We start from the raw sequence: 25,269 nt of genomic DNA on the forward strand, positions 1-25,269 counted from the left end.
CACCAGCAGCGTCAAAACAAAACAAATTAACTTTGAAGGCAACAGAATCCTGCAACACTGGAAGTGGAGCTCCCGTTGTGATCCACATCGGCCAAGCACATCGCTGGACCACACCCAGTACGTCATGACTCATCAGTGCCCCTCTGTTGTCCGTCCATGCCAACAGAAAAGAGGGGGAGGCAAAAACAGAGAGGGGCAGAAAGGGAGGGGAGATCACGAGGAGAAGATTCAAGGAGGAAGATAAAGTGAAAGAGGATGAGGAGACGGTCACGCTGAGACACAAAAGACAGCTACAGACAGATGAGTGCTTTGTGGGTGGGACTCACCAGCTCCACCGAACCATAGTGTTTCCTGCTGAAGTCTCCACGCCTGCAGCCCAAGTCCTCCGAGGCAGAGCTGCAACACAAATGCATGGTCAGACACATGGCCCGCTTGTCCTCCATCACACAACACACACATACATAAACTGTGGCAGTTGCTGCTTTTCTTCCAGTCCACTTTGTTCACCCTGCGTTCTTTATTTCTCTCCCTCTCCTCTTCCTCTTTTTCTCTCTTTCTCTTCCTCCTGTCTGAGTGTTTGTCGGCGTAGCGGAGCTGCTGGTGGCATGGTGACTGGCCGGGAGCGGCGGCCAACCCCACTTCTGATTGAGACGTGGCTTCTGATTAAATTAGGCCACAGTGATAGATGAAGACTGTCAGGGAGAGCGGACTGCTGGTCAAATTGCCAAATGCGCACGCAGAGTATATACAATCACTAATACATAGAAAGAGACTAAACACACATCAGATACAAGAACAAGTTACACATGTCTTTTACTGCAAGTATGAAAAACAGCTGGAGTTAGAAGTTTATGAAACACATATCAAACACAGGAAACACAGCGAGCCCATGACCTTTCATCGTCAGCCTCGACTGTCACGACGTTAGCAGTGAGTGCAAAGTCTCACAGCTACTTTGACTATCTTAAATCTAACTAAAGAAGCATTCAAATGAATTACAAATATGTTTCCACCATCAGTGTAAGACTCACTGTGACAGAGATCATCTGCTCCCAGAGGCACAAGGCTAATATTGAACGGCTGAAAATGTGCACACACAACTGACCAACACAAAAGGACCAATCCGTGTTGCTGTACACAATTCATTCTTGTGCATTTACCCCGATCCAAATGATTGTTTTACTTTATCATAACACCCGAGCTCCACCCGAGCTCCACCCGAGCTCCACCCATACTTCACCTCACTCATGTCACTGAACCGTGTGTGTGTGTGTGTGCACATGGTGCGTGTTTGCACATCTTCACGATGGTGCTCAGCACAACGTATAACGTAGTAATCCGACTAAATGTAATACATTTTCACTTCGTTGAGTAATAACAAATGAATAAATAATTGTGTAATCTGCTGCATTTTGTAAAAAGAAACCAGCATGAATACATTTCACTGCAGTTTGTAATAAATTATTAAATATTAAAGTGGTTGGTACAAAATGCGCTTTGTTTATAAAAACTGTAATAATACATTATGCATTATGGAAGTATATTTTATAAATATAATATATAATAAACGTTGTTGTTATGCTACAACAATTTTTATGAATAAATCTCGTCATTACATCATTTATTTATTATTATATTTCCATGAAATAATTGATTTTAATGTTGCATTCAGGCTGTTGATTAAAGAATGTGGGCGTGATTCATTAATACAGTGAACATGTATTACGTCTAGTTATTACATAGTGCAGTGTTGTTAGAGACCTGCATGCTCTCTGCTTCCTCTCTGGATCACATCCCCCACTAAGTCTTCCCTCTCTGGGCAGGTTGCTCTCTGCAGAGTGGGGCTGTTAATACATAATGTACACTCAAGCTTAAGGGACGCATTTTAAAGTGCGTCCGTGCTCCAGGATGTATCAATCACTTCTCCCTCACCCACTTTCTTCCCCCTTCATACGGGTGATTTGGGTGGGATCACCACATGTGCTCCATCACAGCTTTTACCTTTACGTGCTCCCACTTTCTTCTCTGCACCGAGGCTGCTATCTTTCCTACCCTTCACCTTTCCTCCGAGAGCGGGTCATGAGAGGGATTCGTGGTGGGAAGATTAAGTGATACCACCGCACCCAGCTTCCTAATGAAAACCCCTCCATCTCCTCGTGGAGCTCGTCTCAAATAAAAGGCTTCTTGGGATGTTTAAAAAGGTATTGATGGATGGACATTATATTCTAGGGCTGAACTGAAAAGGCAATAATGATGAAAGGTTTTTGTTTTGAAATTGCATGTAGCATCATCAACATCGCTCTGGTGGCGGTGGTTCTCCTGAATCACCGCCACCAGAGACCAAGCAGAGCGTAAGTACGTGCATCAAAGCCGTCACTTGCACACAAATATGTTTTAAAAAGCACACAACTTGGCTGTATGACTCCCAAAGGAGAAGGCCGGCTCTTTCGCTTTAAAAACGAGATATTTTAACACATGCAGGGGAGGTGGTGAACCATTTGTGCACAAGGCGGTTTCTGGGAGACCAAAAAGCTGTGCTATTAAAGAGGTGCAAGGAAAGTGCCTCGAGTGTGATGAGGAACCTGTACCTGAGAGCAGCGGAAGCGACGTATTCAGATCAAAGCAGCAACAAAGACACTGAATGTACAGTGTGAGCTCGTTCACCCCGTCAGGAGTTCTTGTTTCATAAACTATAGAAACATCTAAGGATTGAAACTTGCTTTGCTAGTTTGATCCAAGAGTTATTTTAATTAATTATTCAGCTCATTCTTAATAGAGTTAAAGAGAATTGATACTATAACGCCATTTTATATTCTTTATTATATACAATGCTGGCTGCGTGACTACTCAGATAGTCCACACTGAATATCTCAACAACTATTGGATGGATTGCCTTGAAATTTGGTGCAGAGATTCATGTTCCCAAGATGATACATTAACCCCTTAACCTTTCATGCAATGCCAATATGTGGGATGCTTTATGACTAAATGTCAGTAATTGCATTCCCATCAGCTTCAGCTGTACTTTGTGTTTAGTGCTGATTAGAAAATGTTACAACACACAAAAATAAGATGGTGAACATGGTAAATATTATACCTGCTGAACATCAGCATGTTAGCATTAGCATTGTGAGCATGTTAGCCTTTAGCTAAAAGCTGTGCCTACTGAAAGTACAGGTTGACAGAGCTGCTAGCAAGGCTTTAGACTCTTAAAGGGACAGTGTGTAAGAGTTGGTGTCAGACCAAAAGCGCGGTGACGTCGTGCTATATTTCAGAACCTTTGCCTCGCTGAGGCCATCCTAACCATAACACTACTTTAGGAACAACGCAACGGCGTTACCACAGTTTGAAAAACGTGCCAGAGAACTACGGTGGCCTTCAGGTAACGTACAAACGCGCGAGAGCGTCTCTACAACCGTGCTTAGTTTGTCCACTCTGAGCTCCTGTAGAAGCATGGCTGTGCAACACGGCGGACTCCGTGCTTGAGGACCTGCTCCCTGTGCAGGGCACACACTGTTTTGTTTCAGGTGATTGTACACCAATGAAAACATAGTTGTGAATATTATATTCCATTTCTGCTAACAGAGCCCCCTAAATACTTGACACTGGCCCTTTAAGTCTTGTAATAATAAAAGAGTGATGGATTACATGTTAAGGTAACATCGACGTATATTAGAGATATAACACAGCTGGAACTATTGTCCTGCGTTCAAAGCCGCCCATATGTTCGGACATCATAACTTGAACTCCGCGCTGTAACGGTTCAGTCACTTTCCAGCAGCTTAATGGCTGTTAGCCAAAGAAACATTACTTTGAAAGCTTGGACCAAAGAGAAATAGCTCTGAAACAGAAAATACGTAGAATTTATATTCATTACTCAGCTGCTGCCCTCAGTAATGGAGCGCGGGAAAGGTTACAAATTGTGGTTTCTGTCACAAGACAATGGACAGTGGGCACTGAAAGGCTCCGTACAGTGAAATGTGAAGAATAAATCACACAGCCAGCCGACATACTAAACCTCAGTGCTGCTCCAGTAAAAAAGAAAATCCTTTTATCATTCAGTTCAATACTGTAAGACTCTTTAAACTCGTATAGCACTCCATAAACTTGATCTTTTTGAGATCGTGTTAGAAAGAAAAGCAAATGCACCAAAAGACCTTGATGCTTACAGCCGTAGAAAAGCTCACACTCGACTCTTGAGAGTCACAATGCAACGTTTAAAAAGGACAATCGTTCAGAATTCATCAAATATTCAACAGCTTTTCTGTCTCACACACGTGCCAAACTAAATCATTTAAATGCCAGTCAACTGTTTTCTGCTGCAGTTAGGGAACGACTGCAGATATTTGGGGACTTTGCTAAATCTTTTGGGGATTTAAACCATTTTTATCCAATTTGAATATATCGGATAAATGCGCCAAGACTGTAACCGTGTTACAGTTACAGATTTGTGGTCGGGCTGCCCTCCACTAATACACACTATTCCATTTAATTTAATCAACAGATCTCCACAAAGAATCATGCACCACTTTAAATACTGTGTTTACCAGAGATGTGCTCATGGAAATAAGTCATTCAGCACAAAACACTAAGTTCAAAACAACCAATTAGCCGAATGAGAGGGTGCAGCCCAACACTTTTCTATCAGAGCGATGAATCTCACACAAAACAGAGAAAAAAGCCAACATGTGTCAAAACAACCCGTAAAAAACAAGTCATTGGGGCATTTCATGAACATTTCACGGACATCTTTTGCTCTCCTCCCTCTCCACACGACTGGTGCAGCATTGAAAGGAGGAGTATCTGTGCCATAAGAGCTTTATGTTCACTATATGATCTCTCTGTTCAAGTGTCACTGCAGCCCCAGCCTCCTGCTGCTAAAGAGCTGCAGCATGGCATTTTCAGATCAACATAAGAGGCTGGAAATGAGTAACATTGGACTAAATCTGAACTCAGCTGCACAGTTTAAACCCTTTGCCTGCCTTGAGTGTGGCCGCGTGAGTTATTCTGTCGCTGTCATACATACAGGCAGAGCTGCATGCTCCTCTACTGAAAAGCATGTCATGCATAATTCATAATGTTCCGTGCACATACTGAAAAATCTGCTCTCCGAGGGGGTGGGGGGGGAGGGGGGAAAGGGACACATCAATTAATTAGCAATATCCTCACAGACGGATCAACCCCTTTTTTACAATTCAGAAAACTGGCGACAACTGCTGCGCATAAAACAGCGCTGTGGTTCCATTAAAAGCTGTTGTGGCTGAAAGAGTCGAGGAGCGTCAGGACTTCCACACTGGAGACTTGTGGATTCAGTGGCGCTCAGTTTGCCTGCCATCCCAGAGTAAACAGAAAAAAGATCAATACATTATGCACTTCATACATAACTAGACAAGCATCACAACTCGACCCAAAGCGTCGATTCTTGCAAACGTTATCAGCCAATCTGAGATTCAATAAGGCACTTTACGCACCAGCTAATGGGTTACTGTGCACACCGGAGCAGGTGTCTTCAGCTTCGTCTCATTTGCTCGTGGCTGCATAATAAAATAGTGCTGCAGGGATCAGGCAGAGCGACGGCAGAGAGCTATGCATTCAACAGATGACAGGTGGCATGCAGAAACACAGGTAAGAGGATGATTCTTTTGTTTGTTCTTTTTGTTTTTTTACCGATGATTGAAAGTCAACAGTTTGTTAGAGGCTTGATCCACACTGTTCATGTCCCCATGCGATGTCAGTCCAGCGGACAAGTCGACAACAAACCGGCTGCTCTTTTCCTTCTCTGTCTGGATCTCCTGTGGTTAGGAGCGCAGGAACATCACTGCAGCGCAAAGTCCGACAAACAGCTGATCAAAACCCGGTTGGTGGTCGCGACTCTTTTTTTGGCTCCGGTCTCAGCGCGCAACTGGTCACAGCATGATGATGAAGCGGAACGGCTCTGTGCCACAGAAGCTGTGTTTACTGTGTGATCTCTCCCCCTCTCTGTCTCTCTGTCTCTCTCTGTCTCTCTCTCTCTCTCTCTATCTCTCTCTCTCTCTCTCTCATCTCTATCTCTCTACTCTCTCTCTCACTCTCTCTCTCTCCTCTCTCTCTCTCTCTCTTTCTCTCTCTCTCTCTCTCTCTCTCTCTCTCTCTCTCTCTCTCTCTCTCTCTCTCTCTCTCTCTCCCCCCCCCTCTCTCTCTCTCTAATGGTGCATTTCAATCCACCACAATTTGTTGCTGGGGGCTCTGCAGAGTAAAAGGCACCATTCAGAGCAGATTATTCTTATCAGTTTTAGTTTTTTCCTTCTTTGAGTTGCTGTTACATCACCGTCAATTACGTGAAGCGTCTCTACAGTTTCAATATCCTGGAGCACAAAGTGATGTCAGGTGCAGGACTGAGGCTGCAGGTTCGCATCACATCCTCCGCTGTGAGCACTGAGAGGAAGTGTGAAGGAAATGTAAACATGCATTTAGGTTTTTTTCTGCTCTCAAATGTGATCCCTGCTCAGTTCGGAGCAGAGAAAGACCGGAAATGTAGCCTGGGAGTGAGCTGTGCATCCCATAATGTCCAATTATTAACAGCAAATCAGCTTTTATTTTGAAATCAATCAAATGCTCGGTACTAATAAGTCACCATTTAAACAGTACAAGTTGTTACTAATTACTTTATTAATAGTTAACAAACCATTAATTAGAATTTTTGTGTTGCCAGGTTGTGAACAATATCTTTTGGCAGACCTCTCTTAATAGGCCTATATGCAGATATAAATGTGGGTAATTCATCAATCAATATATCCCCCTCTTCCTAATGAGTTTAAAGTTAAAAATACGAGTATGTCATCGATAAAACGATTTTAATCCGTCACGTCTGCAGCGTTAAATGTTAACACATTTGTTAATTAATTGATTTTAACAGTCCAACCAATCAAAGGAGTTTTACACAACCTGGCAACCCATATGTCCTTCTTGCTTATAACTGAGTGTCAGTAAATTATTTGCTAATTAAAAACGATATAAAATGACGTATTACCAGTTTCTCTTTAAGAAGAAAGTGATCTTTGTGTTTCTTTGGCCTCTCAGATCCTCACCAATCAATCACTCTTATGTGCTCTCCAGAGTCTACCCATAATCCCACTCAACAGCAGGTCCAGGCAATAATGAGGTCATTCATGCAGCCGCCCTCTTCTTTTTATCTCTCACTCTCTTGTCTCTCTGTTAACCTCTTTCAAAACGCACGATTCTGCCTCCCATGGACGTATTCAACACTGTGTGTGTCCTGGAGACACAGCAGATGTGAGACTTATTACACAGCTGCCACATTTATTAGAGTAACAGAGTGACGGCGCGCCACAACAAACATCCACTCGTGTTTCTCCTGCACACCCCGATGCTGCACGCATAAAAATAATAAATACATCATCTACGTTTTCCCTTTAAAGCGATTTTCTTCTGGCTTCATTAAAACTCCGTACTGTATGTAGAAAGTGAGGTTTGCACATATGATGAAGGCAACACAATATGGAAATGACCATAAAGCGTTGTTATTACCAGACGTATACATCGGCAGCTTAATACGGATATATAAATAAGTCAAACTAGGTTTAAAGCTGGGGTAGGCAGTTTTTCTTCAGGCAAAGATGCATAAATAACAGAAGCAGACTTCTGCACTTCTCTGTTTTCAGCCCGTGACGGGAGAGTTTTCTGAGTCGCAGGTCATTTCAGAGACGTTTAGCAGAAGACTAAACCATCAGCAGCATTTTCTCTCCGTCTCCGAAACGCTTAGAGGATATTTTAGCTTGCTCGAGCCTCGCATCACAGCATGTCATCATTAGAGGGCTTCATCGTAAAAACATAAGAAGCTTTATTAAGTAAGTAACGGGAAGGTCAAGAGAGAATAATTCCAAAGCAAAGAAAGAACAGTTGAAAAGGTTCAAACTGCTCGTACAGGTGCCTTGTTTTTCCCCTTTTGCAGATAACTGCTTACTCTAGCTTTAAGATCATTTAGAAACAGTGTCTCTGTTACTGAATGTGTCCACCAGTGAGCTCCGACTGATTTTCCACTGCTTGTATATCTTGGTTTCGATCCACTCCTGAGGGAAAGATCCGGCTCTTTAGCTGCTAAATGCTCCTCTATGTTCAGCAGCAAGACGCCAACTGTGTCTGTCTGCCATCTGCAGCAGAGCAGGTGTAGCATACAGTGGCTTTTTAAGAGCTTCCTTTGTTAAAACCACTGCTTGGGAAAGAAAACGAGACTTTAAGAGCGGTAAGAGCAAAGTAAAACATGTAGGTTGCTGCACATCTAAACAACAAGCTCACTGTGAAGCTTCTGTGCAGTGCAGAGGAGCTGCAGGTACAGGTGATGCTTCTCAAAGGTGTGTTACTACGAGAGACTCATACTCATCATCACTTGTCACAAAGTGGAATAAACAGGATGGAGCACACATGGAAAGAAAGTACTGAGCATGTGAGGGGGAGGACACGTGAAGAAAAGGAAGATATGTGGCAAAAACATGTCAAAACAGACTTTAATTTTTTATTCTCTGCCCACAAAGAATAGCAGGTGAAATGTGAGCTCAGGTAAATGTGATACCTTCACAATAGCCAAGCCACAGCCTGTTTCTCCAGCTCAATACACACACACACACACACACACACACACACACACACACACACACACGACATGAAAGAGTGAAAGAATGCTCGGCTCAGGCTACACGGCACTCAGCTGCTCATCCATTATTAATCAGTAGAACCCCCCCCTCTGTGGCACGCCACACCACAGGGAAACACAAAAAGCTTCCACCACACATGACTGTTTCCCTCCGAATGCGACTACCTTTTAAAAATAGCTCGAGTTGAAATGCAGCTGAGACCCGCAACAGCCTGAAGAAATGAAAGAACTCCTTTTCAAAAGACAGCTCTGAAAATAAAGCCCTCGTCTTCTCACGTCGGGATCGAGTTTCAAACAATCAACCTGAGATACCTGAACGCCCCCGCCTCTAATTAAGAGCCCCAGGCACACACACACACACACACACACACACACACACACACACACACACACACAGAGACATTCATACATGTTGCATAAACACCCATTGTCACACTGACACCTTTGCAGAAGGGCTTCTGGTTTTTAACGGTCGCCTGTGAAGCCGCTCTGTAACACAGGAAGTCAGAGGGGAAGACTTCCTGTTCAAAGGTCTTTAATGAGGTCGAGGAGCTTCAGATTCGTCCTGAGTCTTTTCTGATGTCTCTTAATCTCCCAGTTTCCTACAAAATGACGTTTCCGTACAACTAAACTGCATTCTCAATTACGCTTCGAGGGACTATGGTCCCAGTTGTAACAAGGTGGTTAACGTTGTACATTAAAATAACACAACGTTGACGTCACGTCCATCCGCTCCATCCTCCTGTTCACGCAGATGTATTTGTGATACGTCAAAACCGCGGAGAGGTAATGCAACTGTTAGGCGGGTTTAATGTTTATTTTCTCAATTAATTGTCCTAAAATCCCAAATTCCCCTAACCCCAAGGTCTTAAAATAGCTTTTATTCAACCAACCCTAAAAAAAACAAATATATTTGACATTTTCTATCATAGAAGACTTTAAAAATTTTAATATTGAGAGATTCACATTTGAAAAAGTGAAATTATTTAGTTTTCGCTTAAAAAGAAAAAGACTTGAAATGTTTATGCACTAATCTATCAATCCAAATATTGTTTCAGTTCTAGCTTTAATTTTGATTTTGGATTCAAATGAATCATTTAATCCATAAAATGTGTCTAAAAATGTAAACAACATGGAAGATAAACTCCTGAAAACACTTTTATTTTATTGGATTAACATTTCAGAGACCTGCAGACTGTAGCAAGAATAGCAGAAATGAAAGTAAACTGTGGAGGATGCAAAACTCAATAATCCCGCAGAGAGCTGATCAAAGATAGTATTAACCACTTCGAACATACAAAGATACCCTGTGGAGGTTTTGACCACTAGAAGCTCCACCATGCTTTCAGGAGCAGCTCTCAGTGTATTATTCCAAACACAGATGCTGTAGCGATGTGAGAAGAATACTCTGTACCATGTGCACAACATACATCTCTGCAAATGCATTTAACACGTTTATTCGTCTGTAAGCACGATGTTTGAAAAGAGTGAAAGTAACTTTAAGGATTCCTCTGACGCTGCAACAGGTTCTGCTTTGAACCCTGAACTGAGAAGCAGCACGGCTGTAAACCAGGGAACTGAAAACTTAGGATTTATTATGATAAAAGAACAACTTATCGATTCTTTTTCATAAACTGATCCTTTTATTTGAAAGAGAATTAGATTTAAACTTGGATTAACTCAAACTACAGTTTGTGTCACTATATTGTGCATTAAGGAATAAAACCCCAAAATGATGCAGCGTTTCTAAAAGTCTAAAGAGAATGCATGTGTTTAGGAAGTAGTGAGCGTACGACTGCATAAATGAGACTTGTGTTATCCTGCACGAGTTGTGTGAGTTTATAAGAGTGTGTGTGTGTGTGTGTGTGTGTGTGTGTGTGTGTGGGACACAGCAGTGGTAGACTATCCCAGGCTTTGCATTCCCCAGACAAATGCAAACGTCAAAGATCAGGTTATAAATGTAGGTGTAAGCATTATAGTGCGTGGGTTCAATCCATGTGTCCGTGCCAGTGAGGGTTGGGGGTGCGCATGCAGGTTCACACAATGCGAGTGTGTACGCACGAGCATGTTAGCCTCAGCAGCCCGGGATAGTGTGCTAATCCCTCGGAGCTGCGCCGCCTTCTCTCTGGACAGCTGCCACTCCGGCCTTTAAGTCTCACCAAGTCTGACCACGGCACCTTTCCCACGCGTGGGATAAACAAAGCCTCTGTTCCGGTGCATGTGTGAGAGCGCACAATGCGATCAGATGTGCAGCTACTGACACAGAATCCCACTGGATCCAGTCAAGTCTTGAACTAGATGTATTATTATTATTATGTATGTGTAAAATGCAAAGTGTCTGACGCAGAAGCATCAACACAGCAGGGTTTTTATCTGCAACACATCCAGATACAACATGCAAATCAAAAGCGCTGCAGTGATGTTACCTTCCATTGATGAAGCTTCGCTGCCTGGATAATATGTAACCTGCAGGAGGAAGCTACGGATAAACCGCTTCATTTGATTACGACACGATTCAACACACTGGACAAGTAGAAGCAGCAGAACGGTGAGTTCAAGAACACATAGAGGAACGTACTTAAGTACACTTTCAAGGTACTTCACTTGAGTAGTTTTTATATGTTGTGCTGCTTTACTCCAAACTCCAAACCTCCAAACTTTCAAAAGAAAAGAGAAAACAAGAGACACATGAATGAAGGACACCACATGTGCACATTCATCCTCTCACAACCCCTCTGATTCATCTTGTGACCCTGTGGCACGGGCCCAGAGTCACATACAGACCGAAAAGACGTCTAGAAAGATGCACAACGATCAAAAAGAGAAGTGAAACATCTACAACGACCAACATCACGTCTCGTTGAGTCTGCAGCTCTCGTTTCTCTGCACACGTCTGGTAGAGAGACACTGGACTGAAGTACCTGTGTGTATTTAAAGTAGTTCAAACTCGCTACACTTCCAAGTACTAGAAGTTTAATTCATTTAAGTGCATTTTGCTGTTATTAATTATGTACTTAGGGTTATGCAGGACTTTATGCAACAACTAGTTGATTATTCTATTAATAATTTTTTGGTTTTTTTAAAGCAAAAACGCCAAATATTCACTGGTTATAGCAACAGACTAGAGTTTTGATGCTTTTCTTTGTCGTACATACAATGAAACTAAGAATTGTTTTGTTTTGGGCTATTGCTCGTACAAAAAAAGCAATTTGATTACATCATCTTGGGCTGTTTGCACTCTTTCTTTGACATTTTATAGACAAAATGATAAATCAACCAATCAAGAGTGGAGTATATTCTTCACATTGCTGTGTTTTAATTACGTAAAGGATCTGAGTACTTCTTCTACACACTCTTAAGAGTTTAAACCTCTGGATGTACTTTTCAGTGAGCACATATTCTCTGACTTACACACACAAGCACACACACACACACACACACACACACACACACACACACACGTGCAGATGATTTGGATTCAGTCCTCAGCCTGTTTGTTTCTCGTGCGTCCCCTAAATGCCAGCAGGTCACCGTGTGGCCTCTGCAAAATGTCACCGTGTCAGGCTGCAGCGATTGATGATGGCACTCTCATTAAATGTGATCAGCAGAATTAACCTTTCGTCTGTCGCGGTCAGACCGGCTCTGTCCACCACTCTGCCCTTCGCCCCTTTGGCTACATGCTGTGTGTATATGTGTGTGTTCTCTTTTTGCACATGTTTTTGGACACTGCACTTTAATCCTGAATAAAATAAGGCGATGCAATAACAGCAATTTCCGTTGTTAGAGAACACAAAGAAATGTTTTCTGAGTGAAACCCTGAGCCGAAGCTTCTCGAGTCGAGCTGCTCTGCACAGAAATGTCACCGCTTCTTAATGCACCGACTCCTCCTAGTGGGAAAGTGGGAACGTACTGCACCAGAGATTCACCTGCTGACAAACAACTCACACCGTCAATGTCTCTGCAGCTCCTCAGATTCAGTTTCTCACAATTAAAACGCTCAAACTACACGCACAAAGATCCCAAGTGTGTATGCTTTTTATATATTTGTATTACCACTCCAACATATGGTCACAGCGCTGCTTTTACAGGGAGAGTCTGCCCTCTTGTGGTTATAACTGTTATCACAATTAAACAAAAGAATAATGTATGTATTGTATCTCAACAATATGTTATTTATATCATGTATAGATGCAGAAATATCAACCCTCTGCTATTATATCCAGTTTTCTGGAAGATTGATCAATTAAATGAAGTATAAAAGCACAAAGAAAAACAGATTTGTGCAGAAAAACAAGTGACATCTGCATTAGAAATGGAAACACACACATGGAAACTGTTTCTCCTCAGTCATTTTCAAATACACATTTGGAACCTCAGTCTGTATTTCCTGGTTTCTCAGACTTTTGTTCCTGAAACACATTTCCTGCCTTTGCAAAAGAAACACAGTGTGTGTGTGTGTGTGTGTGTGTGTGTGTGTGTGTGTGTGTGTGTGTGTGTGTGTGTGCGTGTGTGTGTGTGTGTGTGTGTGTGTGTGTTATTCTCTCCTGTTCCATAAATCTGCTCGTACAATCATAAATGGCAAATATGAATCATTCTTGGCTTAAAATATATGTGATTCTGAAGGGACGGTGTAGGTGTGGGGGATTGATGAAACTGCCTCTGATTGTAGAAACAGGGCAAATAGAAAATCACAGTTTAGAAATATGTGTAGAAAATGAAAAATAGCCGAAGTCTTTAAACAATTAATTATGCTTTTTTGGAGATTCATGCACATGCTTGTATTTTGGTTTCACATGCTGGCAGCCGAGCAGTAATAGTAATAAATGTGTGGATACTTAAAATTTTCATCTGACAGCATCATCAGGGCATGTTACAGTAGCATGTTACAGTAGCATGTTACAGTAGCATGTTACAGTACCATGTTACAGTAGCATGTTACAGTAGCATGTTATATTAGCATGTTACAGTAGCATGTTATATTAGCATGTTACAGTAGCATGTTACAGTACCATGTTACAGTAGCATGTTACAGTAGCATGTTACAGTAGCATGTTATATTAGCATGTTACAGTAGCATGTTACAGTACCATGTTACAGTAGCATGTTACAGTAGCATGTTACAGTAGCATGTTATATTAGCATGTTACAGTAGCATGTTACAGTACCATGTTACAGTAGCATGTTACAGTAGCATGTTATATTAGCATGTTACAGTAGCATGTTACAGTAGCATGTTACATTAGCATGTTACAGTAGCATGTTATATTAGCATGTTACAGTAGCTTGTTACAGTAGCATGTTACAGTAGCTTGTTAGAGTAGCATGTTACAGTAGCATGTTATATTAGCATGTTATATTAGCATGTTACAGTAGCATGTTACAGTAGTATGTTATATTAGCATGTTACAGTAGCATGTTATATTAGCATGTTACAGTAGCATGTTATATTAGCATGTTACAATAGCATGTTACAATAGCATGTTACAGTAGAATGTTATATTAGCATGTTACAGTAGCATGTTACAATAGCATGTTACAGTAGCATGTTATATTAGCATGTTACAGTAGTATGTTACAGTAGCATGTTATATTAGCATATTTACAGTAGCATGTTACAGTAGCATGTTACAGTACCATGTTACAGTAGCATGTTACAGTAGCATGTTACAGTAGAATGTTATATTAGCATGTTACAGTAGCATGTTATATTAGCATGTTACAGTAGCATGTCATATTAGCATGTTATATTAGCATGTTACAGTAGCATGTTCTATTAGCATGTAGGCTATGTTTGTTTTTCAATAAGTTATCCGTAAAACAGTCAAATGCATTTTTGTATGTGGTTCTGTATGCGTGTTCCCATCCCAGAAAACAACATTATATCCACTTTAGTTTCTTATTTGATGAATCAGAAACATGTCATGAGACATAAGCATCTGTATACATTTAAATATCTATAAATACTTTGTGTCACTCACTACTGGAAGATGCATTTAATTGTGCACGTTCACACATTTCACGCTAATTTTTTCTACATAAAAAAAACAACAACCTGAAAAGCCAAGATGGAAAACAGGAAATTAAATTCAGATGGCGCAGAAGAAATAGAAAACATGCAATATACTGCATATACTGTTACAACTGTAAGAGGCCTACAGTTGGGGAAACTCCCAGTGATTATTTGAAGAATGTCCAACACTTCAACTACTTCATTTGAGCCACTTCTCTACAACCTGTGCAGAAAATAGACCCTTCCTAGATAGTTTCTACGAGTTCTTTCAATCTGCACTTCCATCTCTTCCACCCTTTCTTTCTGCTGCTCACTCTCTAACCAAGAGGAGGTTTCTTTTGGCTGGCCTCCCTTTAAAAACCACAGGGTAAAAATGTACAACAGTAACCCTTCACAGGCTCCATTTCCTCCTGTCTCTCCTGGATCGCTCTCTCAGGGTTGTGACGGGGGCAGTGGGCAGCCAGCAGTGTACACACAGACTGTGCTCACACTGTGCACACTTCCTTTCATCTTTCATACTTCAACACACGCTTCTTTTTTTGCGTCATCCTTGACATTGACTGTAACTGTGGTTTACAACTTTAAGACAAAAGAAAACACTCCCCAGAATGTGGCTTTTGCTCGATACCTTGCTTTAAGTACAACTGTACACAAGGCTGTCTGCAGCCAACTATAATGGGAAATGTTTTTTCCAGCCTCCAAGCTTTCCCGGAGCAGTGCGCAGTGTATTTTAATGTGTAGGTATGCGTCTTAGAGCCTTAAATGGAAGCAGATGTGCGAGTCGAAGAGAAGACGTTTACATAGGGTTGTAATCAAGCGAAGGATTCTTTCTTTTCTTTTCCTTTTTCCAGTAATTTGAATCTATTTTTTCTGTCTAAATGAGCCTGGTGCGCTGCATTGTGCGCAGGGCTGAACTGTGCCGGGTTGTGTTGAGCTATGCAGCCACATATGGGAGTGATTACAGTCCAGTGTTTATCAGACCTCACTGAGGGACGGACTGTACGGCTGAGCACAAGCAGCACACTAGTTCTATTTCCCAGCTACAAACCTTCTATGGAAATCAGACAAGTGCAACAATATTGCACCAACGCTGTACATGAAATCATAATTCCTGGGAGCAACATTGTTGCTAAAACGATTACATATCAAAAATGTAATGGCTGCAATTGAATCAAATAGACTTCCAATAACAAAACTCAGGACATTTTAAGCATGCTATGAAGAAATAAATCGCTCAGAGTGGGAACCTCAGCGTTGTCCAAGGAGGGTTGTGTTTCAGAACTTTTCATGACACTTGTTGGAAAGATGAAGCATGGGCCAAAGAAGAACTCATGAATCTTGGAATCACAGGAATACTCAAATTAGTTCTCACTTTTGTTGCCATTGCGAGATCGGGCATCTGTGCTGCATTCATGTGGTGTCAGAATAATCGGGAAAAAGTAGTTCCCGACTGGGAAAATTCACGTAATGTGTTGTTTTAACACCATGAGCGACAAAATACTAAACTAATAAAAATAATAATAATAATAAATGTGTTTTCTAAATTACAATTTAAAGTGTGAGAATAAAAGTAGCATGAAGCCTTTTGGAGGAAGCTGTGTGATATACGATGAATTGCCTCAAGTGATGTCACTCGGGTCAGCGTTGGTTAATGCTGAGTTTTTAATCTAGGATTAAGTTAGCAATAAGATAGTCCTAGCATTAGTCGTAAAACGTAATTTCAACCTAAACCACGAAGAAAACGTAACTATAGTGAGAAATAAAATGCAAATAATCTTTCAAATGTCAAATTAAACCCGCCTACGCTGCTTTCCTCTTATCTAATGCAAACACAACTACCAGTACACATCTGTGTGTGTGGGATATGCGTCTCATGTGTGTGTGTGTGAGAGTTAAATGAGTTCACAGTATGCGAAGCAGAGGAGTGCCCTTAAGTCAGCAAAAATGTCAGTAAATCCATCATTTCAATTCCCCGCTAGGGGCTTTATGACAGACTGTCACGCAGAGGGAGACCCCATCAGCACAGCCTTACACTCGATATGATCCTGTCCATGTTAGTGCGTTCTTAGATTTAAAAAACATAGAAAACATGTCTGACATTCAAAACACATGTTCTTCATTCACATGCTGCTTTGAAGCCTACTGTAAAAGCTGTGAAAACCACAAGAGGACGAACCCTAATACATATTTCCTTCCTCTCTCTTTAAAAGGCACATATGCTCAAAACTGCCTCGTCCGTCGCTTTGCAAAGCACCTTAATGCAGCACTTCAGCTACATCTGGCTGCAGTCTTGTGCCAATCTGACAAGCAGGCAAAGCCCCTGGCAACAGCAGTCACAAAACATTGTGGGTTTGGCAGCGGGAGAGGTTAATGAACACACTGATAGCATTTCAAAGCTAACACACTCAAATGACCTCTGAAGTGAGGAGTTCAGGGAGAGAGGAGGAAGAGTGAGTAAGAGTCTCTCAGAGTTTCGGCGGCTGCAGGATCTATTTGTGCTCCGTTAATGCGGCTGCAGGGTGAAGTTATCGCTGCTTTATGAGAAGCTTTTTGTTCATGGAGGCATGCGTGGACTGTAAAAGCAAAGGAGGAGTTGTATTGATTAATGAACAGCACACATTTCAAAGCAAACTAATCCCAGCCGTCAAACCTAATCTCTCCTTCCTGTGAACAAGCCTCCTTATCTCCATGAATGTGTTAGGTCTGCGTTACAAAATTAAACTATATTAACAAGTTCTAATCACACGTTGAACCGCGTTAGCCCGATGATAAATGGGCTTCTCTGCCAGCGCATACCTTTCCTAAAATGAACTACAAATGTTCTGTTATTGACAAGCGAGCACAAAGACTCCATGCAATGAGGTTAGTTTCCACCGCATCAGAATTTGCTGATGTCGCCATTAAAAAAACATCGGTGCTGACTTTTTCTGATGTTTGATTCTGGCTTCATCTGATCAAATCTTCCTCCAGTGTTTGTATGTTGTTGCTTCGGACTACAGACTTTGCTTTTGTCTCTAGTTATGTTTGTTTGGTCGGAGCCGAGCTTGGGGTTTCTTGGCTCCTTCAAGTGTCACCGTGCAGCCTGATCTCATTCACACACTATTAGTCGAGAGGTGTGAGACAGACCAGAGCTGACAGTTCAGTAACAGGCAGAGTTGGTATGCTACCATTGTTATGAAAGTTAATGTGGAAAGTCGTTGAATAGTTTATGATTTGTTGTTCCTGGAGGACGTCCAGACTCTCCTGTCAAGACTCAACAGGAAAGAAGCCTGAAGTTGTGTGTGCTTGTTTTTATGCACCAGTATGATAAACTTACATTTCTTTAAAAGTTCTCCTTCTGTAACATTTTTAGATTAATGGTGGACAGTTTAAATATTAAAAAAAGGTCCAAAATTGATGCAGCAGAACCAGAGAAATTGTCTGTGTTCAAAATCACACACTAATCATTATGTACTACACACTAATCAGTATGTACTGCATACTAATCAGCATGTACGGCATACTAATCAGTATATAGTACACATTAATCAGCATGTACTGCATACTAATCAGTATGTACTACACACTAATCAGCATGTACTGCATACTAATCAGCATGTACAGCATACTAATCAGTATGTACTGCATACTAATCAGTATGTACTACACACTAATCAGCATGTACTGCATACTAATCAGCATGTACTGCATACTAATCAGCATGTACAGCATACTAATCAGTATGTACTGCATACTAATCAGTATATAGTACACATTAATCAGCATGCACTGCATACTAATCAGTATATAGTACACACTAATCAGCATGTACGGCATACTAATCAGTATATAGTACACATTAATCAGCATGTACGGCATACTAATCAGTATATAGTACACATTAATCAGCATGCACTGCATACTAATCAGTATATAGTACACACTAATCAGCATGTACGGCATACTAATCAGTATATAGTACACATTAATCAGCATGCACTGCATACTAATCAGTATATAGTACACATTAATCAGTATGTACTGCATACTAATCAGTATATAGTACACATTAATCAGCATGTACTGCATACTAATCAGTATGTACTGCACACTAATCAGTATGTACTGCATACTAATCAGTATGTACTGCATACTAATCAGCATGTACTACACACTAATCAGTATGTACTACACACTAATCAGTATGTACTGCACACTAATCAGCATGTACTGCACACTAATCAGCATGTACTGCATACTAATCAGCATGTACGGCATACTAATCAGCATGTACTGCATACTAATCAGCATGTACGGCATACTAATCAGCATGTACTACATACTAATCAGCATGTACTACACACTAATCAGTATGTACTACACACTAATCAGCATGTACTGCACACTAATCAGTATGTACTTCACACTAATCAGCATGTACTGCACACTAATCAGTATGTACTGCATACTAATCAGCATGTACTGCATACTAATCAGCATGTACTGCATACTAATCAGCATGTACTGCATACTAATCAGCATGTACTGCATACTAATCAGCATGTACGGCATACTAATCAGCATGTACTGCATACTAATCAGCATGTACTGCATACTAATCAGCATGTACTACACACTAATCAGTATGTACTGCACACTAATCAGCATGTACTGCACACTAATCAGCATGTACGGCACACTAATCAGCATGTACTGCATACTAATCAGGATGTACTGCACACTAATCAGCATGTACTGCACACTAATCAGTATGTACTGCACACTAATCAGCATGTACTGCACACTAATCAGCATGTACTGCACACTAATCAGCATGTACAGCACACTAATCAGCATGTACTGCACACTAATCAGCATGTACTGCATACTAATCAGCATGTACTGCATATTAATCAGCATGCACTGCATACTAATCAGCATGCACTGCATACTAATCAGCATGTACTGCATACTAATCAGCATGTACTGCATACTAATCAGCATGCACTGCATACTAATCAGCATGTACTGCATACTAATCAGCATGTACTGCATACTAATGAGCATGCACTGCATACTAATCAGCATGTACTGCATACTAATCAGCATGTACTGCATACTAATCAGCATGCACTGCATACTAATCAGCATGTACTACATACTAATCAAATGTACTGCATACTAATCAGCATGTACTGCATACTAATCAGCATGTACTGCATACTAATCAGCATGCACTGCATACTAATCAGCATGCATACTAATCAGCATGCACTGCATACTAATCAGCATGCACTGCATACTAATCAGCATGCAGTGCATACTAATCAGCATGCACTACATACTAATCAGCATGTACTGCATACTAATCAGCATGCACTGCATACTAATCAGCATGCACTGCATACTAATCAGCATGCACTGCATACTAATCAGCATGCAGTGCATACTAATCAGCATGTACTACATACTAATCAGAATGTACTGCATACTAATCAGCATGCACTACATACTAATCAGCATGTACTGCATACTGTCTACTGAAGGAACGATTAAGTGACTGAAAACAAATTAAAACTTAAGTGACATATTGACAGCTTTTAGTCTGGCTCAAAATCTCTCCTGTTGCCCAGTCTGAAGAGACGCAATGCATTGTGGGGCAGTCAAGTATGTCCAGTAAGCTTATGTCGCATACTCGGAAATTCTTGCTAATCCGTTTACATCCGGGCGTTTCTCGTGTAGACTCGAGTAATTCAATTTGACGTCATAATTAGTGTGAATAGTGCGTTACTAGTCGTCGTCTTTTTTATTCTATGCATTCTTCTTCCTTGTCAAAGCCTGGCACCTCTATTACCCACAATGCAAAGTGCCCACAGACAGTTCAGTTTTAAGGAGGCAATCCATCAGATTTTGCGCTGCTCACTTTGCTGCGTAAGTCACATTTTCACTTATGCAGCAGTCCTCCCTAAAACTGGAGATATACATGCTTTTTGTTTGTGCATTCGCAACAAGCAACAAGTTGCGTTTATTTCTGAGGATGTGCACAACCAACGCTCCAAACGGACGCAGGACAGGCCTACACGAGGCAGCCGTCATGCACACACACACACATGCATCGTTAAAAGTGGACACACACAACTGTATGAATACAGTTTGTACTGCAGATACTACAGTTAAACCACCTGCAACCAACACAGCAGAGAAACAATGACCAAACAATTGGTTCCAGTAGTCCATCCAGCTTTTCTGCTTTCACCTGCAACTCTGCAGCGACCTGCTGTCAGTGAGAAGATCTGCCAACTGGCAGTCCGCTGACTTTGTTAGATAAGGCTTAGTCACAAGGAAGCAGCGTCCAAAACACAGTCAGAAATAATAATGTGATGTGATGCGTGCATCCCAAAGCAGATCAACGAGTGGAGATTAGCACGGATCATGAGAATTAAACATTATTACCTTCTCGCCAAGGTTTGACATAATCTTGTAAATCATTACATACTCTAAGATCTCAGTGAGAAAGTAACAAAGTACATTTTCTCAAGTATTTGAGTATAATTTTGAGAGAAGTACTTGGAAAATGTCCTCCTATTACTCCCCTACATTCATTCTAGTGAAGCTACACATGAAATACAACCATATAAACAGAACTACTACGCGTCCATGTTACATTTCAGATGTCTATGAGTCGTTAGCTGTTTCATTACATAAGTGAGACCCAAAGAGGTCAAATCTTTTACTTTTAAAACTTTAATTACATTTTGTACAATCTGTACTTTTACTTGTAGTGGAGTATCGTCTGCAGGAGAACAAGAGGGCAGATCGATGTCTAGATAACACTAACTCATGACACACTTCCACAGGCAAACATATGGAAACACTTCAGTGTGTGTGTGTGTGTGTGAGGATGCTATGCATGAGAAAGCACATTTCTTACATACTATGTGTACAGTCTACATATGTGGTCTCTGTTTGCTCATGCATCTCTGCAGTGCATTGAATTATACGCAGACTTCTCCGCAGCCCTTTTCCTTAAGTGTCTTTCATAACCCCTCAGTATCACGGAGAATCTACTTCCCCATGCAGTAGCACTCCAGGCTCGGCTCTGATTGATCGTCTGTTAAACTGCTTGTGTCTGAGAGACAGTCTGCCAGGAAGCCTTACACTGTGACTCTGGGTCCCCAGCACACAGACCAGGAACAAGCTCCTTCACCGCACAGGATAAATCAAGCTAATTAGAAGAGATGTGTAATTTCAAAGTAAGTGCTTGGCACAAAGCTGGCCAAATCTCGCCCCCGCGTACACCCGGAATACAGTACATGTCTCGATTTGGAAGGTGGGACCTGGCAGCCAGGATGGAGAGACATCGCCGACACGAGACTCACTCTCACACACACACACACACACTGAGACAAAGTTATCAGCGAAGAGGGCAATGAAGCGAGATTCATGAGTAAATTTGCACTTCATGTACACCTCCGCAGATTGTCTGAAATAGAGTCAGGAAATGAGAGTGGAGGTGGAAGAAGGGGAGGTGATGTGATCAGAACAATATAGACAATCAGGATAATGAAAACTGGAGCTGCAATGCTTAGTTGATTAATCCATTAAAAATAATTAAACGGCTATTTTGATAAGACTTTTTCTTAAAGGCTCTATGTGTAAGATGTGCCATAATTTAAACTTAATACAATGAACTAATATTCTCAACAGTGTGAAGATGTAACCGTGTTGACGTTAAAGACGTCTGTGTGTTGCAGATCTACTGAAGTTAGCATGCTAACAGCTAGCTGCGCTCCGTCCAGCCTGTAATACCACTTGATCCTCTAGAGGTGATAGTGAGTCGCTGCAGCTGCCCTCAGTACAGAGAGAAGAAGAACAGCTGACTTGTAAATATTACAGACTTGTTCCTGTTTTATAGTTTGTTTATTGGATTACAAGTGGCAGAAACGAGAGAACCAGCCGCACCACCTCGCCTCGTCCTCACAGCTGCAGGAGGATGTTTCTCTGAGTGAATATCTGTCGGCGTAGCTTCAGTTAGCAGTTAGCTGGAGTTCAGCCAGAGCACCGGGGAACTGCAGACTCCCTGTTGCTGCCGTTACACAGGTCCAGCAGCTGTGACTGCAGGGCTGGTTCTGGTTCTGGCTGAGCTCAAGTCTCTTCAGCAGCTGACTGGAGCTCCGTCTGACTGGAGGAGGCTGCAGAGTGCCGACTCTGTCGACTTCTCTCCTCCCCGGCGGGCTGTTCTCCTGGCTGCGCCGCCACCGGGAAGATAAGTCGAATATGCGAGTTGTTTTCTAGATTCTGCAACTTTGTATTTAGTCCAATAAACAAACTAACGTGACGTTACACGGACTACAGCCCCGGTTAACATCAGTGCTCCAGTAAACACAGATGGTCAGCTCCACGTGAAGATTAGAAGACAGCATTTACATTCGTAAAGTAAGATAGCTGGTTGCTCTGTATACTAAACTGTAAATGAAGGTGCCAGGTGCTCTTGGAAAACGTGTGTGTGTGGATAAACAGGAAGGCGAGTCAAGCCCTCTAAAGTGTGAGAACAAGTCATCTTAAAAAGCCTTTATTGTAGTGGCCTAAATACATTTCGGATCTCCTTCCTGTTTAAAAATTGTTTTGCTGTATGTCCCCTCGGGCTCTGATATATTGAATTGGACATCTAAAACTTTACCTTAAAACTGCCACAAATGTATTGTTAGTTGGTCCAAAACCATGTGCATGACATTCAAAACTGGGGAAATAATTTGCAGGTTTGTTGCAGGCTTAATGAAAACACCTCTCAGCTCCATCTTTGTGCTCCAACACACTTGCAATCACATGCTCTTGACAAACGATGCTCAGCTCGTGGACAGTGAGTCTTTATGCGAAGAGGAAGGAAACTGTGTGAAATCTGTAAAAGGGGTCCAATCCACAGCACACCCACTGACAAATTAGAGCAGGGGACCGCACAGGGAGCAGGGCAGGATGTCCAAACAGCTCGGGACACACAACCAGTGTCATCCTGTTGGAGCTGCGCACAGAATAAATCTCAGACACCTCCAGGAGGTTTGCCAAAAAAACAGTCATACCACGCTGAGAAGTCACATCAGCTGCACATTATGTGGTCCATCTATCACAGAGACCCCCTGCCTTCATGTGTTTGTCGCCTCAGGATGTGTGTGCACTCACAGGTGAATGTGTCCTGTAGGTGGAATTAAAACCTGCATATTTTCAGCGCTCTATGGCGCATGCTTGGACAGCCCTGAGGCACAGCAGTCTGCCCAATCAAAACCAGATTGTAGCTATAAAATGACGATTGACGACGTCCTGCCACTAAGCAGCTTTGTCAACATTGCAGAGTCAGGTGCAGACTAAATGTATCCGTGCGTAACGCTTCCCACCACAGTCCGGTAGGAACTGTGAGCGCATGGTGTTGAGATGAAAAATGATGAGAAGAACAAAAGAAATAAGGATGTAATTTTAAAATCTGACTCCACTCTCTTCAGATACATTCTAGGTTTGTGGGGCTCCTAATCTATGTGCACATACACACAGCACATCCTGGCTAAATCCCCAATCCACAAGGTGAAAGACACTCATTGTGTGGCCTTATGGACAGTGCCACTTCAATGTAGGAGATTGCATTTTCTTTGGGGTAGTCCAAGACAGAAACCGCCCCCCCAATGAAAAGAAAGAGAGAGAGAAAGAAAGAGGACCTACCTGGTAATCTCAAAGCTGCAACCTTTCCGAAGGAGCAATGCTCTCTTCCGCATGATGCCTTTGTCTCTGCCGAGGTACACATTTATATCTGAATTCATGGGTGCTGGGCGAGCAGGTAGACTCGTGGAAACAGCAGCGCCTTTTTCCAAGGAGAAAAAAAAAGTCACAAAATGCGAGACTGCGAGAGGCGGAAGGAAAAAGCAGAAACGGGGTTGCCGAAAAAGGAAAGGAGGAAAAAAAATCCTTTGACGCTCGGTCTAAGGAAAGTGATCTTGCAGACTTTCCCCCCTCAGGCAAGACAAAAGACGGTTGTGTTGGAGCTTTTAGAGGTGCATGGTGTCGGGGGTGGGGGTATCTCCATGCGGGCTGTACAGGAGCTGCTGCTGCAGTTATCAACCTGAGCGGACTGTGTGCTGAGCAGCGTCCTGCTCCAGCGATCCTGAACTGTGGAGCCCACAGCGCTCCTTCTGCTTCAGCCCGGCACTGAGAGGCTGCTCAGCATAGAGACTGATGGGAGGGGGGGGGGGGAGAGGAGGGAGAGAGAGAGAGGGGAGAGAGAGAGGGAGAGGGAGAGGGAGAGAGAGAGTGAGAGAGAGAGAGAGAGAGAGAGAGAGAGAAGGTTGGAGGGAGAGATGGAGAGAGGAGGGGAGAGAGAGACTAGCGATGAGAGGAGAGGAGGAGATGACGAGGAGGAGGAGGAGAGAGAGGAGAAGAGGGATGAGAGAGGAAGCGGGTGGGAGAGAGAGGGATGGATGGGAAGAGAGGGATGGAGGGAGCGAGGAGAGAGAGATGGCGGAGGAAAGGAGGAGAGGAGAGAGAGCGGGAGGGAGAGGGAGGAGAGCGAGAGGTGGGGGGGACGAGAGGAGCAACGCGAGCGAGAGGGATGGAGGGAGAGGGTGGGCGTGAGGGCTGAGAGGGATGG

At 42.3% G+C, this 25,269-nt stretch overlaps 1 protein-coding gene across 5 annotated transcripts in view; it reads right to left on the bottom strand.

The window, feature by feature from the left end:
- garnl3 (GTPase activating Rap/RanGAP domain like 3) overlaps nt 1-24,789 on the bottom strand; it is a 66,746-nt gene extending 41,957 nt beyond the window's left edge. For 2 of the 5 annotated variants that reach the window (XM_029444720.1, XM_029444718.1), the window contains exons 1-2: nt 24,348-24,789; nt 327-396 (exon numbers count right to left, since the gene is read on the bottom strand). In XM_029444720.1, the coding sequence (XP_029300580.1) occupies nt 327-396; nt 24,348-24,445 (168 nt within the window). In that variant the 5' untranslated portion in view covers nt 24,446-24,789. Of the gene's footprint in view, nt 1-326; nt 397-5,667; nt 5,799-24,347 lie in introns of those variants that run through there. The other 3 variants (XM_029444715.1, XM_029444714.1, XM_029444717.1) reach the window with 2 other exon arrangements.
- Between the last annotated feature and the right edge of the window lie 480 nt (nt 24,790-25,269).

The sequence above is a fragment of the Cottoperca gobio genome, chromosome 12 (genome assembly GCF_900634415.1).
Source record: "Cottoperca gobio chromosome 12, fCotGob3.1, whole genome shotgun sequence".
NCBI lineage: Eukaryota > Metazoa > Chordata > Actinopteri > Perciformes > Bovichtidae > Cottoperca > Cottoperca gobio.